The following is a 22,686-nucleotide window of genomic DNA, read 5'->3' on the forward strand; positions in this document are numbered from 1 at the left end:
TTGAGTTATTTTCCTTTATTTATTACTTAATTTTGTTATGCTTTTTGAACCTATTAGGCATGATGACTGTTGTAGTGGGTGAAGTTTCCCAATATCAAAGGCTGTTGTTATGAAGGAGTGATGTCTCATGCTTGCCGTCTTTTGACTGGAGAGGCTGGAACAGAGCAGGCATCGTCTTCTTCCGAGCGGACACGACTGTCTCCCCTCAACATAACCAATCTTGTAACAACAAATGTGAGTTATTTATTTATAAGAGCTGGCACTTTTACAAAAAATTCCTCAACCAACAAAAATGAGGATACTCTTTATTTTCGCTGAGGATCCAAGTAGTACAAATAACTAAAAAATCTCATATTTGGGTCAAATAGGAAGCTAGGTACAGATGAGTGGTCAATTAATACGTAATAAGAGTACATAGCCTATATCTAAAATGTATGCGTTCTGAAAATCCCTCATTTATAACAATGAAGCCGATTATGATCATCTAATATAATTGATAATATGTTTCTATAAGTAGTTTTTAGTTATGTTAGTTTCTACTAACATAAATTAAGTTTTTTAGTTAATCATATGAATACATAACTTTTAAACTCATCATACACATTGGAAATCGCTTTTCTTAGCTATTATCCTATAAATGTATTAAAAAGCACACTAACAGTGGCGTAGCAAAGGGAGAGGCGGCGGGAGCGGGCCGCACCGGGTGTCACCTTTTTTGGAGTGACACCCACCCGGTCTCTCAACTTTAAGAACAATGTACAAACAAAACAAATAAATTTCTAGCACAAAAATGCCTTTCTCGGGGATTCTTTCACTAGCACTAGCTCAGCTCTATGTATAATTCGGGGATTCCCGCAAAAGAGACTGACGCTGTCATGGGGGGTCCTCCCTCCCATACTCGCGATCTTTGACGTTTCAATTGCAACATTTCTCATTTGTTTCGTGAAGTGTGTTAAGTGTGTTGTGTTTGGTTGGCGTGAATTGTTAAACGTGTATTATTCTATAGTAATAGGTAATTAAAAGAAACAAAATATTATATCCATGACCTTTATCATATAAAATGTATTGCTTTTTACTTTCGATAGGGTGACACACCACCAACTTCCGCACCGGGTGCCACCCAAGGTAGCTACGCCACTGCACAGTTGTATTGTTTTATTTCATTCTACATTACGAACTAAATTAATTAAATTTTGATTCATGATTGTACATTCTAACTTTGATAATACAACATTGGTGTCATTTTATGAATACTATTTTACTGTACTGCATTGTAGTGTTCCATAATAAGGGAAGATTTTTCCATAACAATTATTTTTCCATAACTGTTATAAAATGTAGCTGGTTTAAATTTCGCAATTATTTTTCTTTAAAACTAGACGTGACGATTTCATCTAACTTTACTATTTGGAAGAGAAGTCGACAAAAACATTGTTTCTGGCAAAAACAACTCGTATTTTCTCTTAGAAACAGGGCGTAATGTAATGCTCTGGCAATTTTACGTTACCGGTACCCAGAACTTATAGCAGTAGTATTATGAAAAAGTTGAACATAATAAACCTAACTGTTGATTTATTTCGTATTCATCTGTAAAAGTAACAAGCCGTTGAATAATTGTTTTGAGCAGTATACTGATTCCCTAACTTAAAATAGTTATTGTTTTTAAACAAGATGGAAAGATCACACATACTATAATAATCTGATAAGTTACATTTTTCTGATCTGGTAAACAATAATAATTATAAAAAGCCGTGTACCGTTTTGTAGACAAATATTTGCAGTGTTATATATTACAGGGTAAATATGAATGGTTTTCATATCCATGCCCAGTTTGCATCACACAATTTTAGGATAAAAATGTTTCATAAAATTTGGTAAACTATAAATTTCTTCTGGGATTTTACCCACTAAAATTCTTTAAAATAGTAGGCTAACACAATTTAAGATATAATTAATTTAGTAAGACATATACCTTTTATATGTCAATTTTTTATATAATGATTTGCTTTCATATCTTATAAACAATTTGTAACTAACGAGCTGGGTACAGAACTTTTGGGAAGTAATTTATTTAAATTAATTTATTAAAATTCGAGGGATCGTGTAGTCATCTCGTAGGCTATGTTGTACTTCACTGGAAACAATTACTTTTAACAATATTATATGTGCTTCAGTATTTAAACACCCTTTCGATCCCTGCTCTCACAATTAATTGTGAGGGTGAATTTTACACCTAGAAAATCTTAACCCTCACAATTGTTAAGGTTTTTTTCTTCTTTTCTGTACAAAAACCTACATGATATTTAGAACAGTAACTGTTATCAGGGGTGTCTATGAAATGTTGGGAAAAGCAGGTTTTTTTTGTTGCTGCAAGTTATAGTTTGTAGGAGCAATAGTGTTTCTAGTTGTTCAAGAGCAGACATGGAGGGAATAGGCAGGATCAAACCAAGTAAGTTTTAATTTTTTATATATTATTTATGTTTAGTTAATATTTTAAGACGTGCGTACAGTAAGTTAAATGGTACATTTCTATTACATATACCTTTATTTTCCCGAAAGTTTAAAAATTATCCAATTTTTTAGGTTGTAAAATCTAACCAGCACAATTGTAAGGGTTAGGACTGAACTAGTACTCAGGTTTGTTATCGGTACCCTCACGATTGTGAGGGTCCGGACTGACCTAGTATTTGGGTTTGTTATCGGTACCCTTACGATTGTGAGGGTTAGGAGTGACCCAGTGTATGGGGTTGCTATGTACTAAATGTAATGAAAACTATATAATTAATAACTATATGTATTTTTTGTAAAATTAATGCATATCATACAACGGAAAAAATTAATTAGGCCTTAAATATACAGTATATAAAGTCTTTACTATAAAATATCTGAAATTTACCTACTTTCATGCAGCGCTAAAAGAGGTATTTTTTATTTTAGGAAACAAAGATGAACAAGATATGATTTTGGAGGAGTTACTGAAAAGCGTTGGTGACGACTCAGAAATAGAAGGTATGTCGGATGATGATGTGAAAGAATCAACAATAGTCAACTTGACAAATTCTCTTAGGCAAGATCCACTTGGTCATTTATTTCAGTTACTAAACAATAACGAAGAAGATTTAGAGGGGGAAGATCAGGTAGATCTCTTAGAAGAGGAAATGAATATTAATGAAAATGAAGAATTAACAGATCTATATGAAGAAGTAGTACAAGAAGAAATGGAAATTGATGATCAAAACAATTCAGTAGACAGTAACATAGATCAAACCTCAAATAATGAAAAACAACTTCATCATAATAGTAGTATTAAGAACAAAAATAAGAATGTAAATAAAAAAGTTGGTGGTGAATATAAAAAAACAACACAACACAAAAAGGCGAGACTATCTTCAAATAAAAATAATTGGAAAGCTAAACAATTTTCCTGCCAAACATTTTCTACAGTTGTTGATGAAACACTAGAATGTCAAGTTCTAACTCCTTTAGAGTATTTTTGTAATTATTATGACGATGAATATTTTAAAAAGGCAGCCGAATTCACAAACCAGTACTGTTTAAGTAAATACGGTAAAATATTAAATACTGATGCAGCAGAAATCAAGAAAGTATATGGAATGCATTTAATTATGGGATGCATAAAATATCCCAGGCTGCGCATGTACTGGTCCATGGGTATTTCATTGGACCCAATACAAAAATCTATGGCTCGAGATAGATTTTTTCTGATAAGGAACTCGCTTCACGTGGTTGATGTAAATAACCCTCCACAAAATAGAGATAGACTGTGGAAAGTGCAACCAGTATTGGAAACAGTCAAAAGGGGTTGTGATAAGATTTTGCGTCAACCTAGCAATTATTCAATCGATGAGCAAATGGTCCCTTTTGTAGGGAAGACAACGTTAAAACAATATGTGCCTAATAAACCCAGACCTGTTGGACTTAAAAATTTTGTTGTTACAACATCTGATGGAATAATGCTCGATTTTGAACTGTATCAGGGTAAAGATACCAATCTTCCAATGGCTAAAGAGATGGGGTTAGGGCCAGCAGTTGTTGTAAGACTGAAAGTGAGTATTCCTCCATTAAGTGTATTGTACTTTGATAGATATTTCACAACTATTTCTCTCATGGAAAAACTTATTGCTGAACAATTTTATGCAACTGGAACTATGATGACAAACAGACTTAGGGAAATAAGATTTAATCCAGAACATCTAAAGCGGGGGCAGTATGAAGAAAGAGTGTCTCCAGATGGCAAGTTGGTGGCTTTGAAATGGATGGATAATCATAGTGTTGTTATTCTTTCATCGGTGTGTGGAAGTCAACCAGTGACACTCGTTCAAAGATGGTCCAAGAAAGAAAGCGTGTACATAAACGTTGAGTGCCCTGCAGCAATAGTAACATACAATAAGAATATGGGAGGAGTTGATCTGTTAAACCAACTGATTGAAGTTTACAGAACCTGGTTTAAGACCAAGAAATGGACACTTAAAGTCATCATTCATTTTCTTGATCTTGCTGTGGTAAACTGTTGGTTGCAATACCGGAAAGCATGTCGCAATTGTAAAAGGCCAAAAAAGAGGTGATGGATTTATTAAAATTCAGGATGACACTTGCAGAGACATTAATTTCTCGACCACTGAATACAAGACCACTCTATCACAATGAAGACAGTGATGAAGAGGAAAATTCAAAGCCCCAGAATTGGCGTGCCCCTATGCCGGGGATTGACAAAAGGTAAGCAATCATTTAATAGGTAATTACTGACAGCTATGATCACGAGTTACTTAAAAGTTATTTACATATTTAAGTGTGTAAGACATTTTGGTCATCTGAACAATAAATACTCTTATTTATAACATTCTATAATTCGAATTCGTTTATTTGTTTCAGGTTTGATGGATTTGAGCATTGGCCTGTAACAAAGGGTGGAATACCTCAACGGATGTGCAGAATGGAAAGTTGCTCTTCCAGAAGTAGAATCAAGTGTGAGAAGTGCGATGTGTATCTTTGTCTAAGCAAAGATAAAAACTGCTTTAAACAATTTCACCAGAAAAAATAAGCCTCCAGTTCTATAAGACTCTCCAGCCTTATTATCAGATATATTTTTCTATAAGTTTATATGTGTACACATTATATCACGTTACTAATATAATTTCATAATCATAGGAAATTTTTATTTTGTTTTCAACAAATACAGTGATAAGCTACGCTATTTACTTGCCTACACTAATTTACACTCTTCCTTTCAAAGGTTTATAATTCCTTAATATGCGTTATAAGAAGTTGTAAAAAGTGTGATTCAGTTATTCATATCATGTAAGTGTTAATTTTTATAACATTGCTTTTAAGAATGCTTTCTACAAAATACCTAATCAACATAATTGTGAGGGTTAATTAAAATAACCTAAACTTTAGGTAGAGCCTAACCCTCACAATCGTGAGGGTACATTTTTTTGGTTAACAAAATTTTTAAAAATCTAAAAACCACTTATTTTGTCATTTTAGAACTACAACTACTTATATTAATATATTTTTGTGTTTTTGCGATTTTTTATGTTTCAGGACTCTAGAAGGTCTAATACATGAAAAACACTGGGTCTGAAAGGGATTTAATATTAATAAATATGTAATATTAAATGAAAGAATATTGGTTTCAATTGAGTATTTTAATAGGTTCTAATTTGCTAGATTTCCATAAATTAAATGCATTTTTACTATCTGTGACGTGATTCGATAAATAAAATTGTATTTCTTCTCTTACGTCTTTCGTATCTTCTTTGGAGACCTTTACACTCAAATCAATACTCCTTTCTAACTGCCATATGTACTCGTACATTTTTACCATAGGTTTTTCAACAAGGGTTTCTTTAATAGCTTGTGCCAGTTCCAATTCTTCTTCCAGCAAACTTTTCTGTCGTTGTTGTTTCAAGTGTAGCATAGTTTCAAAGTTTTCTCGTGGCAGCCCTAGAATCCCCACGACAATGTCAAACCTTGCCAATAACTCCTCTGGCAATATCAACGCCGCCTCTAACCCGCATATCTCAGTTGCCACGAAATCTGTAGAGTTCGTGTTTTTTGACAGCAGTAAGTCAGGGTCATCATCGTTAATAAATATATCCGATATTACAGGAGAAAGCATATGCCAGTGGCTCGAAAATCTTAGAGGATTCCCTTGAAGGATCTGATGGTTGTTTTCAAACTTAAATGATGGCAAATTGTGTCTTCTTACTTTGTCGTTGATGTTTTTAAAATGAAATAACCGTGCAATTTCCACTTCAATTTCTTTGTAATTAGTTCTGTATAGTGCAACCCAAACTATTCTTGCTAACAATTTTGACATGTACTCATTCAACTGTATATCTTTTGCCACATAAGACTGGTTTAGAGGATTGTTCATATGGTGATATTTTTTATAAAATCCCTCTCCGGCTATAATAAGTGCGTATTCTTGCCCAATTCGGCATCTTAGCTTACTTAAGTGTTTTTTGCATAGCGTCTCCCGAACTGAAGATATGGGATGCTTAAGGCGTTGAGTTGCATACGACAATTTTCTGTAGCGGAGGTCTTCATGAATCTAAGCAAAAATTAACTTTTTTCAACCATCAAAATTATATTGACTAAGGATTAATATAGTACAAATTGTATATTTCAAAGATTTTTACGGGTAGTACAAATCAATTGTAAATTTAATAATCTAAACTAATACACCCTTTTTCTAATAGTTCAGCAATTTAACCTATACATTTATTGCTAACAGCAAACCTATATGTACACCATTTTACGAACACCTATATCTAACCATATTTTGTTTTTAAACTCATCTATGTCCTAGAAAGACGAATTAAGACACGTGTGTCTTATGCTCTCCTCAGTCACATAAAATACTTTTCATGAAGATTAATCCACGTAGGGGTTTAATTAGGATTGAACAATTTTTACAACTTCCAAAATGCCCTAGAAAGAAAACTCAGACACACTTTGTATTATAACTAAAATAAACACAAGTATTATCTAAATCTGATAATCTCAAAATTAAAAATTACAAAGCTTAAAAAAAACCACGCCACGTATCATTGCATATATGTTTTAATACTTTTTACTGCAAATAGTTACAATTAATTTACTAAGGGAAGCTGAACTGAAAAATTATCCCTGTTTGTAATAAATGTCAATTTAAACCAATTATCATTTCCATGCTTCATTTGTTTGATACCATAAACACACATTTAAAAAAAGCTTTTATCAAATTAAATATCAAGCCTTAAATTTATTGTTTTAATACTTATTAAAACGTAAATCAAAAAAAGTAAGATCATAGATTTAATAGTACATTAAATGTTTACCTAGTACAAAAATATGTTTCGCACACATTTTATACATAGAGATGTATCACTTTGTAGGCGAAGTTTTAGGACCATTCGCAAAGAGAAATTCTATACTTTAAAAGAAGGCACTTTGCCTAAAATATGAGCTTAAAATTTTGTGTGGGAAACATTGGAAGTATAACAAAAGCAATTTTTATTTAAACTTATCTTACATAAAACTTGAAAACACTAGGAGAAACATAATAAATTGTGGTTTTACGATGAAAATAGCTATAAAATAGAGGCCTTTAAAACATGTAGGTCATGCTAGTAAGTATTTGACCAGTGAAACCCCTCGACTAAACTATCATTATATTTCTATATATATATATATATATATATATATATATATATATATATATATATATATATATATATATATATATATATATATACCTTAAACATGTTTACTTTGGAATCTAAATTATGATATGACTATCATATTACATCACAAGTATTCTCACTAAGATTACTACGAACTGTCAAATAATAGCTCAAATGTTATTGACATTGTTGGAGCAATTTATTAAAATATTATAGAATTTTGAAGAGGAATTTGTGTATTTCATCAGTACTCAATAAAACTGGTTTACTCTCCGATTTTTTGGGTCCCAAAACATTTCTTTTTTAACCGGAAATCCCATTATTCTGAAATGGGGATAAGAATATCTTCCAGTGATCATCACTTATTTTCAGAAGTGTTTATTATGTGATTTAAAAAGGATATCCCTAGAACGTAGTCACTTTTCAATAGGAAATTGTGTGAAAATCCTATGTTTTATATATATTTATTTATTTATGTATATTTATTTATTTATATTTATGTATATAATATTTGCGTGTGTGTGTGTGTGTGTGTGTGTGTGTGTGTGTGTGTGTGTGTGTGTGTGTGTGTGTGTGTGTGTGTGTGTGTGTGTGTGTGTGTGTGTGTTTTATATAGTGGCTTCAGTTTTGTATATGATATATAATATTTATCGTCTCATTATATCTTAAACATTATAAATCAATTATAAAAATATTTACTCTTTTGTGCGTGTTTTTTCATTACAATAATGTCATACCTGTAGATAAAGTTGCATGTAGAGAATCAGTGCTCGAATGAGGTAATTTATTTCGTAAGAGTGTAGAAGTGATAACACAGCTCTTGGAAGGTTTCCCATTAGTAAAAACGTGACCACATCCTTGACGTCTTGAAGTGTAATGATGTACGGTACGCCTTGCCTCATTGGTCTCTGGTACCTTAACTTGAAAATCTTTTGTTGGTTCTGATCGACATTTTCAAGGAATTTTACTGCCCTTTCTCCGACGTTTTCTGAGATAGACGCTCTTTTATTTGTGGTTTGTTTTGCAGATCCTTTCTCCTTTACACCAACCGCAATGTAGGAAAGGCCTTTGTCCTTCCAAAACCACACCGCCTTATATAATGGAGAAACATTCATTTTGCTACATATATCATTAAACGGTTTCTTAAAGATGCGGAAGTGCTATGTTTTGCTAATGATATGTATTCTGTTTATTGAGGTAATAAACTGATTTTGTTAGTCACATTCGGAATTTGTAATGAAGTTTGTTACACTTAATTGTTTTAGATATTTTCTTTATAATAACAGCTGATATAATTTATCATCTACCTATTCCATATGAAATATTACGTTAGTTCCAGGTATCAAAATTGTTTTTAGTGGACGATCGAGATTTACTTAAGGCTGAGCCGTATACGGCGATTAGTATCTGCTAGAAACTTCTAGCATATGGCTCAAAAAGTAGTTTCAGCCTTGATTATAGATCCTTCAGAAGGATCTGTAATCAAGGGTTTTAGACACAAAAAGGAGACGGCGCGTCAGTGGCGGCACTTCAATAAAATAACGATACTATTCTTCTAATAACATAACCTCGACTTGGCGACAAACTTGCGCAAAACACTAAAGACATTTCAAACCACCAGGCATCAATAAAGAAGAAGATGAACTAATAAATGAAGTATCAAACTTTATAAACTATTTAAAGTTGTGAGATCCGACATGAAAAATAATTATGTGAGAAAGTTTTTTTATTTATTGAGTGTGAGTTATTATTTGTTTATCCTCATTTGAAAACTGGATTGGAATCTCACTGTTTATTCATTCCATAAATTATAATCAAAACAAAAAAATTATAAGAATTATTATTATTAATACGTGATCACAATAATAAAAATAATTCTCGATAATTTATGCCCAAACATTCAACGTCTATTGCAATTTCCGCTATTAATATATGCTCGTAGCAAGAATCTTCATAAATAATTTTTATTATCGTCATTTTTGCTGCCATGGTGAATTCCGTTACACAAACGTATAAATAGGCTATACATAAACTATTATTGATTATGAAAACATTGCTGGAAACTTACCTTTGTAAAGGCCCGTTATTTGATTTTGTAACTGATCATTAATATCCCAAAAACTACAAGAAGTGGTCTTAAAACTTCAAAATCGCTTTTTCAATGACCTAAAACAGGTCTATCATTAGGGTAGTATCGGTTGTCCATGTACAAGTTTCATAAAAATAGAGAACCCAAAACCTGAAAGCAGCTTATATAGTATTATTATGCTAATTTTAAACAGTAAAAATATTTTCATGATCACAGGGATGACTTTTCGCAATGTGCGATAGAAACGGTGAGCCGCGCGCGACGCAGAACCAACTAAGAATACACTCCATGTATTTTGCTTACGTTTCTCCATTCCTTCACACCACAACAATCACTATGGGCCAAGTACTTCCACTCATGCAGTTTACTGTATGTTTGGAGACAATTAAAGTCCTATTGACTTTGCACTTCCCTGACTAAATATTTCTCTTAGTTATGTTATTTTTTATTTTTAAATTTAAGTTGAGTGTATTATTTTATTTACCTTTCTTGTATTAGGCTATTAGATACCGATTGTGAACATTTGTAAATGCTTCAAAGTATTTATAATTTCGGTTACTGTTTTTTATTACCATACGTGGATTGAAAGGTATACTCGTATATATTTACTCGGAAATTACGTATTTTGAACTATTTGTTTTAAAGACTTAGCTATCTGCTATTAAAGATATACTTTTGTAAGGAGTCGAGTCATTTTTTTGGACATAAATTTAATTAGTAAAATTGTGGAATTTTCGTTTTCAAAAGGATGTATTTTTGGCTCCACATACAACTTCAAATAAACCTGCAACTGTTTGTCTTGTGTTCACGACCGTGTTCCTAAACGTAAGTATGTGGTATTATAAGGTTTGAAAACACGTCTTGTTCATAGGTAATGAATATAGTTTAGTGCAGCGATACTGACAGTTGCATCTAGTGCTGCAGCACTATGAAATATAATAACTATGCCTTGAATAATGGAATGGTTATATTGTAAATGAAATGGTTATGATTAATTTTCATTACGCGGTTTTAATAATAGTGACTCTACATGTTTTATGACAATCTCAAAACCATATTCAAGCTGTTCCAGTTACATATAGGTGGCTTTATATTCTTATATTATGCTATAATTAAATAATTAAATTAAAAATGTAACACGCTGTTTGGATTAATCTAGTGCAATAAATGGCTAGACCCTTCTTAACGGAAGCATTTGGTTTGTGTCATTTCCTATGAAACAAATAACTAAAATAGTACACCTGTAAATCACTTTCTGATATCCCACTACATTCAATTAGCACCTTAACCAAAATAATTAAATGCGATGGATATGTTTAAGCTGTGTAACTTGGCTGCACCAGTCCTAGGACCCTGTTAACGAGGGTTTAAAGTGGTTCACACCTAAGAAGCCATGCGATGAGAAATGTTAGCGCTACTTCTTTAAAATTTGTCAGTCATCTCTATTCTTTTGTTTTGTCTAGTTGGGTTTTTAAATCTCTTCCACCACAAAAGTGGTTAAAATGGAAATTTTACGAATCATCAGTTTGGTGAATTGGTTTTATTTTTGTACTGTTTTCTCAGTTGCTTAAATTTTATTTTTATTTAATAAAATCTATCTATATTATGTACTAGTTTTATTGTTTTTAACAATGATAGAATTTTAAAAGTTTACTTTAGTTACTCTTCTGAAATTAGTATTTTATTTGTTTAGGAATAAGTAAGGAGGAGAATGAGAGAGAAGGGTGTGTGAGAAATAGAATGAGGGGGTTATCTTGTTTGTGTGTGTGTGTGTGTGGGTGGTTCCAAGCCTCTTAGCAAATTGTTGCCATTGTAATCTTTCTTATGATAAATGAAGTTTGTATTATAAGCCCATTACGTATTAATCATTACTCATCAGATAATCATAGCTAATATTGTTTTCTAGTACTAAATCTAATTGTCTAAACTTGTTTTGTTGTAACTTGGGTGTTTTTGTTCTGTTATTTATATTATATTACGTATGGTATATTACATATTACATGTTAGGTAAATAACTCAAATTGAATATTGTAAATTTCCCTATGTTGTAAATACGTTTTCTTTCTCTGTGAGGAATTTATAGTTCTTATACTGTTTAATTAGTATATTAGTCATGCTGCTGATCGCACCTCGATCTCCACTCACGAGCTATGCCCATGTGAAGATCATTTCCTGTATATTGTATACTAAATACTACGTTCTGTGTCTATATGTGGAAGGAAATACTCATTCATTCATTCATTTATCAGTGTTGTAATTATTAAAGCATGAAAGAGAGAAGATTACATTTATTAAATTTGAAACCCAACTGTAAGAACAGGAATAAAAATAAGCTATCATGAAGCATCACATCAGATTGTTGATGAACACTATTTTAACCAGCTGTCCTACTTGCCAGTATATAACATTCTTTCTCCCGCACAGCAGTCCTTCAGATATTCTGGAGTTAGATGTGTCCGAACCAGAGGAGAGCTTCGTCTTAAGCTTGTATTAGGGAAGATATTAGGTCAATCGCTTAACGTAAAACACCAATAGGTTTACCTTAATCTTCGAGTTACCACGAGGAAGGTTATAATTTTTGGGTTTTCTAAGCAGTTGTATTCCAAAATTCCTCATTTTTTATAGAAAAAATTACATCTATATCAAGTTTCATAAGAACTTGTGATTGTTACTACTCACCGTTATATATAGTTCTGGAATATCAGAATACTTTATTTCCTGTATGTACTGAGTAGATCTTGAATTTTCATCTTGTGGATTGATTGAAGCAGTTTCATCCGTTTCAGAGATAGCATCGTATAAAAAAATTATGTGTACGTTGGAGACCGTCAAACTTATTTATGGCCATAATATTCTCTACATGCTTCCAAAAGTTAAACCTTTCATAAACAACATTCTTTGATGGGTTTAAATAGACTGTTAATAATTCTTTTACTGCAGAATCTTGTATTAAACAAGTTCTAAGCATGGATGATGGAATGCAGTGTAATTATTATTGCCTACGATGGTTCCATATAAAATGTGTTGGATTTACAAAATCGGAATACTAAAAATTAGCCAATACCACTGAAAAAATCGCATTGTCTGTAAGTTGATTGTCCCATTATCTATGCAGACCCAAGTATTGCTATCATCAGCAAAATTGATAAACTAATCAATAAGTTCTTAAATCTGGCTACTAAGGAAAAGCTGAAAGATGTTGACAATGGAATTTCAGTCATTCAAGATCAGTTGTCCAAAGTTACTGAAAATATTGATGAATTTGAACCCGCTTACTTAAAGCTTAAGTAAGCAAATCTCTGCAATGCAACAAAGGAGATCTTGAAACCTTGCTTCCGAAATCCAACAAGCGAAGCAGGCATGTCAAGAATGTCTATCTACAATTCTTCCTAAGTGTCAATTCTCACTTGAAAACTTAAAAACACGCGATGGCATCGTAGTCAACAAACCTATAACTCTAGTTGGCTTGAATATTGTAAGGAACTTACGTTTTTTCCGCTTGGGAAAGGAAGGTGTTTGAAAAACAAGATCACTGTTACTGTACTTTGTCTGTCGATAAAAGGTGGTGCTCTCACAGTGTTTAAGAATTTTAAAACTGAAAATACCAATGAAGACCTTTTAAAAGTATCCCATTGGCACATCATCACACCTCTCGTGAGAGATCACTTAAATTGGCTTCGAGATACACTCAAGCGACGAAAAGTAGTAGGTGAGCTCGTTCTAACAATTAGATACGAACAAGGAGTCCCACGAATGGGTTAAAAAAACTTATGAACAACAACAACAACAATATTGACTGTACTTCAAATGCAATTAAACACTCCCCACAGCCTATTTTAGCCCACAATCTCAAGATTTGCGACATGCAAGCTGTATAAAATAAATTCCTAACAAAGAAACTTGGACAAAATTTCATCAGTTGATGTCAATGTAAAGTTTGACTGGTTTATCTCTTTATTGGGCAGTTTAAATGAGAAATACAGCCCAGTCTTGACATTCAGAAAAAAGCATTCCCTAATTGGTTTTCAAAACCGTTGATAAATCTTACAATTCAAAAGAAAATTGAACACAAGAAATACAATCTTATATGCAATATGATTCACTACTATTGGTTTTACAACTAAGGCCTATTTACAAATCTTTATTCAGAAGAAAAACGCTATAGAAACTACCTTTCAAATGCTGAGGAGACCATTGGAACCAATCAACGAGATTTTTAAAACTTTTCCCGATCCACAAATAACCTTTCTTATATGCCTTCATTGATGCAGCCTCAAGTGACTCAGAAGTATGCGATATCTTTGCAACTCAATTTGGTTTTGTTTTTCCTCAGGATGGTTTTAACGCTCCAACTTTATCTATTACGGAACTGACACCCTTTTCAAATTCTGGATTTCATAGTAGTACATTATTGTTAGTATATATTATTATTTTACTTATTTCTATATTTATAAACACACTGTTTGTAAATTGCATATTAACGTTACCGTTGATGTGAGAAATAATAAGATATATGTTATTTCTGACGATTGAGGCCAAATATATATAGTATTTCTTCGTAAACTAAATTCAATAATAGTCATATTTTAAAATTATTAGCAATGCCTGCAGCTAACATGCATATCAAACTGTTTTGTATATGAATTCCAACGTTGTGTTACACTTGCAAGGTTATTTTGTGGATCAAACTGACCTTGGTTTGTTTAAATTCATCATCCTCGTCACCAGTGTTAAATATAAAAAGAAACAAGATTTACTATTTTTAAGTTCAACAATAACAGCAGTTCAATAATCATGAAACATTAAATGAGATGGTCAATTAATACAATTTTAATCAACTAGCCTGTTTGCTAGTATAGAACACAACGTTGATTATAAACTGTTTTCAATCGATTTTTACGAAGGTATCTACAATATTTAAGTTTTGATATAAAAATCATACGTCATTCGTTCTAAACATATAGTAATATTACTTTAAACACTTTATAATATGCATGTATAAGCGTTATTTTTTTGTTTTTTTCTAAGCATTGATCAAGCCAAGTCTTATAGATAATGTGTTTCAATTCGTGTGTGATAACGTCTGGTTTAGATAATCAAGTATAAAATCTAGTTGTTATAGTAGCAAGATACAACTATATTCATGGCAGTGTTGCCTGTTAAAACAGACGATATTCCTGCATGATCAAAAACTCTTTCACTATACAACACAATACTCAATGAATATAAATAATGCGATGAAACAAATTAAATAAAGGCTTATATGTTAAAGCTCTTTAATTAAACATCTCCGACGGCTATAAGAAAGCAGTGTAAATATAATTGTGATTGAAATAAAGTTACCATGCTTATTTGAATAGAGGACCTGATTTAAATAGCTAGTAATCAGTTTTGAGTAATTGTATAAAATGGACATTCTAAAATAATGCACACACTTTTATGGCTATACGATTGTTTCAAAATTTTCAAAGATTATTACTGAATTATTGGTTTTAAATAAATAATGAATATTAATTAAACTTTCAATGTAAATATTAAGTTGTAATATATTATTCAAACACTTTTGTATGTTAGTGGTGTATTTGTCGTATTATGAACTCATAAATCTATGTAGTCATGTAATTATAATTCAATTGAGGGTTTAATCAAGAAAAGCCTCAACTTAATTCTACATCATCTCAAAGAAATGGATCTATCTAAAATGTTGGGATTCACTTAGTTGCTTTAACATGAACAATTACAAGTTTTTAACACAATCTAATATTCAATATTGGTGCAAAACACTTCAACAAAGTGAATAATTTAATTAGTTGATGGTAGGATCAACATCGTAATAGAGAATTTGAAGTTGAAAACTAGAACACCGCGTTACCGATGACCTTGATAGGGTACTACGAAGCAAGAATGTGCTGAAATAAAACCTTGTCACCTACTTTTAACATCGACTTTAATTTTTTTCCTTTTATACTCTATGAAAAGGAATCGCTACCCACCTCGTTTCTGATAAAATAACATCAGCTGTTAATGAACTATTTAGAATACGAATTGTTGACCTGATGACAAGGAGAATACTTCTTCATCTAGATTATACTAGATATTTTTGGCCAAATTTGGAAACTCTTCTCTTTTTATGTTATATAGACGACCTACCAACCTCCCTTACATGTAAGCCACAAAGTTACTGATGAATGTACAAAAAGCTAATAATTATGTCAGATTTATAAGACATAAGAGTAAACAATGGGTAAAACATTAATTACTTACAATTCCAGATTTCTGGGCTTAACAACTGATCATCACTTAAATTAGACAAAGATATTACTCAAGTATTATTAAAATTAAGCTCAGGAATTTATTCTTTGTAGATAATCTAAATACTTATACAGCCGCATGTGAAACTGACTGACTGACTCACTCACTCACTGATATATAGATACAAATTCAAACATACTTCTAGAAGTGCTGGAAACTTGAAATTTGGCATGCAGGTACCTTTCAGAATATGACCCGGAGAAAAAGTCTGAAAACCGGATTTTTTTATTTCTAAACCCCTCAAAAAAATGCCCAAAAAATCGCGCATTCTTTACCCCTGCAGGCATTTTTTGTAAGCCCGATAGCGGGCGAACCGTTGGAGCTAGCTCGGATCTGACGAAAAATTCATGGTCAGGAATGAAGTGAACTACAAAAAAGGTCCAGTGACTTTTTGCTCTATCTTCCATGGTTAAGCGACAAAACGCTCGAATATTTGACATTCCAGAGATTATTTCGCAAAAAATAATGTTTTGAGCCCGATAGCGGCCGAACCGTTGATCGTAGCTCAAATCTGATTGACCCATCAAATTAGCAAATTACGTGATCTACAGAAAAGGTCCAGTGACTTTTTGCCCTATCTCCATTGGTTTGGCCAATAGATACAAATTCTAACATAGTTCTAGAAGTGCTGGAAACTTGAAATTTGGCACGCAGGTACCTTTTACAATATGACCCGGAGGAAAAGTCTGAAAACCGGACTTTTTTACTTTTAAACCCCTCAAAAAAATTCCTCAATAATCGCGCATTCTTTACCCCTGCAGGCATTTCTTGTAAGCCTGATAGCGGGTGAACCGTTGGAGCTAGCTTCGATCTGACGAAAAATCGTTAGTCAGGAATGAAGTGAACTACAACAAAGGTCCAGTGACTTTTTGTCCTATCTCGTGTGGTTAAACGACAAAACGCGGGAATGTTTGACATTCCAGAGATGTTTTTGCTTAAAATAAAGTTTCGAGCCTGATAGTGGCCGAACGGTAGGTCGTAGCTCAAATCTGATTGACCCATCAAATTAGCAAATTGCGCGATCTACAGAAAAGGTCCAGTGACTTTTTGCTCTACTTCCAGTGGTTCGGCCGAAAAACGTGATTATGTGCAATTTCTTTGTAATTTTTACGTGAAACTTTTGTTTTCGGGCTCGATAGTGGCTAAACTGTTGGTCGTAGCTCAAAAATAGACGAACGTTTGATTTAGGAAATAAGATTATCTACAAAAAAGCTATATCCACTGTCACTTATCTTTTGTTATATGTCTATTTGGCTCGGCAACAAAGAAAAATATGAATAGTATTCTAAAACAACAAAAAATATCAATAAAAATAATAGTTCTAAAATTGAAATATAATGAAACAACCAAAGACCATTTTAAAACTAATTTTAACGGTATATGGACAATATATCTTTGACTTAATTCTTATTGCCACAAATTATCTAATTACTCAAGAGACAAATTGATAAAATTACCCCTACAATACTAGACATAAAAACGTAATCACTAAATTGTCACAATTTCAAAATGTATGAAAGAAAACCATGCTTTGTAGGAATGCAATTTCTGAAACAGTAACCTCAAAACATTAGAGATAAAGCAAATTCGAATATATTTTAAAAGAGACTAAATTTTTTCTAATAGATTAAGCTTTATGCTCTTTAGAAGAATATTTATCCACAACCTTATAGAAACAAACTATAAAGTAGAAATATTTTAGATTTACTAAATATGTATAGTATTGTGTGTAGTTTGCTAAATAGTTTTAGATCAATGTAAAAGTTTCGTTTAGTGATATGCAAATAGTACAGTGCTAGTATTACGCTATTCAATTGTATGAACTGTACATTCATGAATAAAGATAATTTGAACTGAATTGATAGCTGCTGAGTACCAGACTGTGTTGCGTTGTAGCCTTTATGTCTCTGATGTCGAAACGATGCAAGCAGTTCTTTTTGATCATCTTATTCTCCAACATTTTGTTGATCTCTTTATACAGATATTGACTCCAGATTGCATGCAATTGTTGACTCTAATTAGTTGTTGGTAGGATCAATATTACGTATTAGCGAATTTGAAAATGGTGCCATAAATAAGACCCGGGAACTAAACATCCCGTTTCCGGTGAGCTACGGGTCTATAACTATAACTAAAGAGTGCGTTCACTGCGTTGAAACCAAATTATATTACCGACTTTTAACATAGACTTCCCAATCTAAGTTTTTGACGTGACAACGTCTTAAATTAGGTTGCGGCTCGGAGTCACTCATGAAAAAGTGTAACGCCCGGTAACGTTACGATGCCCGTCCAGTGGGTCCGCCGCACGGGATTCGCACGGGATAAAGCAGATAACTGTGGGTCCGCCGCACGGGATAAAGCAGATAACTATGTTTATTCGTGAAAATGTGGAGTGCTTAGATTCGTCATTTACAACAACTACAACAATAAAGGTAAATAATTGTACACTGATATTTCATTATCGTAAACTATGATTGATTGATTAATTGTTAGATTGACACAAAAGTTGAGAAACTGAGTTTATAGGTTATGTCATACTATTGACAAATGTTGATAGTGTTAAGTAAATTATTAGTTTAAATCACTCTGCAATCAATCGTAATTCAGTCGATTGAGAAGAAACAGCGCGTATTGCTAGTCAAACATTTAAAATAACAAATTATAACCTCTAATCTGTCATAACAGTGCGACCAAACAAACGAACTAAACCGACCAATCACCACGCGCGGAGTTAGAATTTAACTGTGTTTAGCAAGAATTTCAAATTCCAATTTTAGTAAATGTTTTATTCAACTTTACCATTTACAATAACAAATTTTAATTAATTTCAAATTATGTACAATGTTTTAGTAAACAAAATATATTTCTATAGTTAAAATTTGTGCAATTCTTATTTTCATTCAATTCCTTGTTCCTATTGTGCAATTTAATAATATTCATATCAATAAATATTCTACCGAGAAAAAGACGTTGTCACGTAAAATCTTCGCCCGTAAAACCGACTTTACAGGCAACCATAATTTTTTATACTCTATGCTGTACATTCTGTCAAGAACGTAAACTTAGTCTAATCTGACTAATGAGTCAATTTATATGTTTAACCTCTCAAATCAAATCAGTGGTTTCTAGTTCACCGGTAGAAATTCATGAATCATTAGATAAAATACACTATGGAATAGTTATCTTCTTCAATTCGTGTATTTTTTGCGTTTACTGTGGTGAAAGTTTGATTAATTGATAACTAGCAATGTTAGAGAACTTATCCTCCGTCACTTCTGGGGTTGATCTCACACAGGTTAGTTTATAACTGCGTTAGTAATTTTTGCAGCTAGACTTGTTTTGGCCTTAAATGTATGGTGTTCTCCATATAAACAAACTTAAGAGTTCGCATCGGTGATATCATCTCTTTGCTGGTTTAATTAGAGATGCAACCCGGTTTTTTTAGTACACCAGAATGTCAGTTGGAATTATACTATACCTGAGACAAATTTTGGAGATGAAAATAATGGGTTTTCGGCAGCAAACAAGCGAAGGAGCTAGGGTGTTTTGGGCCTAACATGATATACAGTCATGACAGAATAAACTGAGTGTTGAGCAGCAGGAGTAAAGTTTAATATTCAGAGTTTGTGCTAAGTGCCATATTAGTGCCACTGTGTGCTAAGCCTGCTTTGCTGCTCATATCTGTTGTGGCCAGTATCGAGCATTTTCCGTATGTACGGAATAAAGACATTAAACTTTGAATCAGGCTACTTCCTGCTAGTATCGTAGCCAAGGCATAATTTTTGATAAAATAGCCTATTTCTTTTCTGTCTGGCTGTCCGCATGAAAGGGCAGCGTACGATAAGCGGACCCGGTTTTTATATCACTTATTACAATCATCGATACTTTATATATCGAATACCAGAAATATCAATTGATGTCAACATAGTATGTAAAATACTAAATTAAAGTCACATGTTTCAAATTAATAGAAAAAGCTTAGGGTAGGGTACGATAAGCGGACCCGGTTTTTTATATCGAAATTGGCAAACGATATTACTCAATCATAACCATCGATATAATCAATCGATACTAATTAATTACTTTGAACAATTAACTTAAATAATCTATATCTACAGCTGTAAACACTTTCAAGTAATACACGTAAGGTAATATTTCAATATTACATAAGTAACATTTGATTATTAAGAATGGCAGTTAATTTTAGAAAACTACATAACATTGCTTTGAAAGATGATAAGACTTGTTTTCGTGGCTTCAACATATAGGACTCGTACCGAAAAACCCATTATGTGAAATTTGTGGGAAAGAAACAAATGTAACTGTGAGAAGAGTAAATATGGTCGCCTTCAGTTTTCCTAATTTTGGTTATAATTGTTTGATCACTGTTAATATTAAATTCACATTTTAATTTAAAACATGTTTGTTGTTGTGGACTACAGACACTTTTATATCGATTGATAGTCTAGGATTTGATATGCTAATATTAGGTATCGATGATTACATTCTTCGATATAAAAAACCGGGTCCGCTTATCGTACCCTACCCAAAGCTTAAACAATGACGTAAAGTCATAAATAACAAAGGAACCATAACCATTAATAAAAGACAGCTGATAGGAAAATTAATAAAGAAAACTTGACAACAAAACAAACATCTTGAAAGGATATTATAAGATTAAAGGTCGACCTGGAAAATCACGAATTTGATGTTATCAACGTATTCTGCTCATCCTCCTGAACAAAAAATATATATGGTTTTAGGGGGTGTAAATGACAAATAATATGATTTTGGAGGATATATACATAAATAGTTTAAGTTCTTAATGTTTTAATGTTCTGTTTGTGTGCTGTGTCTGGATATCTGTAAATATTATCTGTGGCTGGAACTGATAGCGTATCTGTTATCTGAGCGCTCTACGGCAGAAGTCAGAGATAACGTGTACTGTAGGTTGGATCGAGTGAGTGCGTGACAATCGTGGATCAACCATCCACTAGTTCGACCAATCGTAGTGAACTGGTGTGTCGTAAATATTATCTGCGGCTGTGACTGATAACGTATCTGTTATCTGAACGCTCCGGGGCAGAAGTCAGTGCTTCACTAGATATCGTGTACTGTAGTTTGGATCGAGTGAGTGCGTGACGATCATGGATCAACCATCCACTAGTTCGACCAATCGTAGTGAATTGGTGTGGCGGAGTGTTTTGTCGGGCATGTTAAGAGTTTACGTCGACCGAAACGAGACTATTTAGTTTCTGTACATTCTGTGGAACACACTAATGTTAAGTGTTCACTATTAATGATTTATAAAGTTTTTACACGGTACATAATTGCCTTTCCATTACAATTCCAATTTATATTTTTGATCAGCCCCTCTAGAATTTGATATTTACTGATAGGTACTATCTGGAGGTATGCTTTTCTTTCATTGACCTTCGGTGCTGCCCCGCTCTGATGGCCGGAGACACTCGTCTCAACTCGATAACAACTAATTAATTTGTAGCTCGAAATTTAAGAAAAACATTGTTCATTTGGGTTCAAAATTTTGCTCATTTCACTATTATTTTTCATTTACGTATGCAAAGATGGCGCCGCATCCGATGACGTCATCACGAGGTTGAATCATGGTCACAAAAGGTCACGTGATGCCCGATGTGGATGTAGAACATGGAAATATTGCTCCGCGCTTGAACAGTTGTTCCATTTTTTATGTTCTAGAACATCGTTATTTCTCATTTCCACCCCGTCAAACCTTATATTGTTTTGTTCTGTAGGATGATTCTAATAAGTTAATAACGCGAAACTCGCATTTTGCCGCTCCGGCCGTTTATGTGACAATTACCTCTTGAAACTGAGAAAGACACAGTAAATAATATTTTAGTGTTATTTTGTATAGTTTTCTAAAGTTAAGTATTTTTTATATTTAAAAGAAGTTACGTATAGAACAAGTTGTGTTTAGAGCATGAAAATGTATTTATAGTTTGTGCAGATGATTTAGTAACTGTTGAAATTAATTATTATTGATTGATTATCGATGAGTATAATAATGAAATATCTTTTGATATTTTCGATATAAAAATCCGGGTCCGCTTATCGTACTCTACCCAGACTTAGACTTACATAAAAAGAGTTAGAACTACATTTATTTAAATTAACTACACAACCAAATCAAACTAGTCAAGAAGTAGAACACAAAGATGCCCAAAGAAATTGTGCAGTGGCAAACAAGACTAAAATAACAAAGGACAAGGATGATTGGTGAATAAACTTTATAATGGAGGTAGAAAGTGTAACCTAAATGACAAAAATAGGAAAAAAGTACAGAAAATCTTTTAAATTACTAATTTGTGGGCCTATTATCCTTTCTCAAATTCTCTCCTCTCTTCTCACGTTCGTGTTGATAACCCAGTTATCCCCTCCTCTTCACTCTCCTTAGTTTGTTAGTCTCAGTCCCTTATATCAATAGATTAATTCAGATATAACCTAAATTAATAAAACCATTAATAATTTTTGTACATTGTATGATTTGTTAGTACAGCAAAATTCTTTCTGGAAATAAAAGTATGCTAAAAAAGTATGTATAAAAGTATTTGA

The 22,686-nt window shown here is 32.6% G+C and overlaps 2 protein-coding genes across 3 annotated transcripts in view; one reads left to right on the top strand and one right to left on the bottom strand.

Moving 5' to 3' along the window:
* Positions 1-105: 105 nt before the first annotated feature.
* LOC124359128 (WASH complex subunit 3) overlaps positions 106-22,686 on the top strand; it is a 29,683-nt gene continuing 7,102 nt past the window's right edge. Inside the window, exon 1 of one of the 2 annotated variants that reach the window (XM_046811604.1) lies at positions 106-234. In XM_046811604.1, coding sequence (XP_046667560.1) covers positions 121-234 — 114 coding nt within the window. In that variant the 5' untranslated portion in view covers positions 106-120. Of the gene's footprint in view, positions 235-19,134; positions 19,388-22,686 lie in introns of those variants that run through there. The other variant, XM_046811605.1, reaches the window with a different exon arrangement.
* On the bottom strand, positions 5,655-8,950 carry LOC124359127. The gene is made up of 2 exons (XM_046811603.1): positions 8,429-8,950; positions 5,655-6,577 (listed from the first exon to the last, which is right to left on the bottom strand). Exons 1-2 carry the CDS (start codon positions 8,804-8,806, stop codon positions 5,657-5,659), a joined length of 1,299 nt encoding a protein of 432 aa, XP_046667559.1. The 5' UTR covers positions 8,807-8,950; the 3' UTR covers positions 5,655-5,656.

This window comes from Homalodisca vitripennis, chromosome 4 (genome assembly GCF_021130785.1).
Source record: "Homalodisca vitripennis isolate AUS2020 chromosome 4, UT_GWSS_2.1, whole genome shotgun sequence".
Lineage (NCBI taxonomy): Eukaryota > Metazoa > Arthropoda > Insecta > Hemiptera > Cicadellidae > Homalodisca > Homalodisca vitripennis.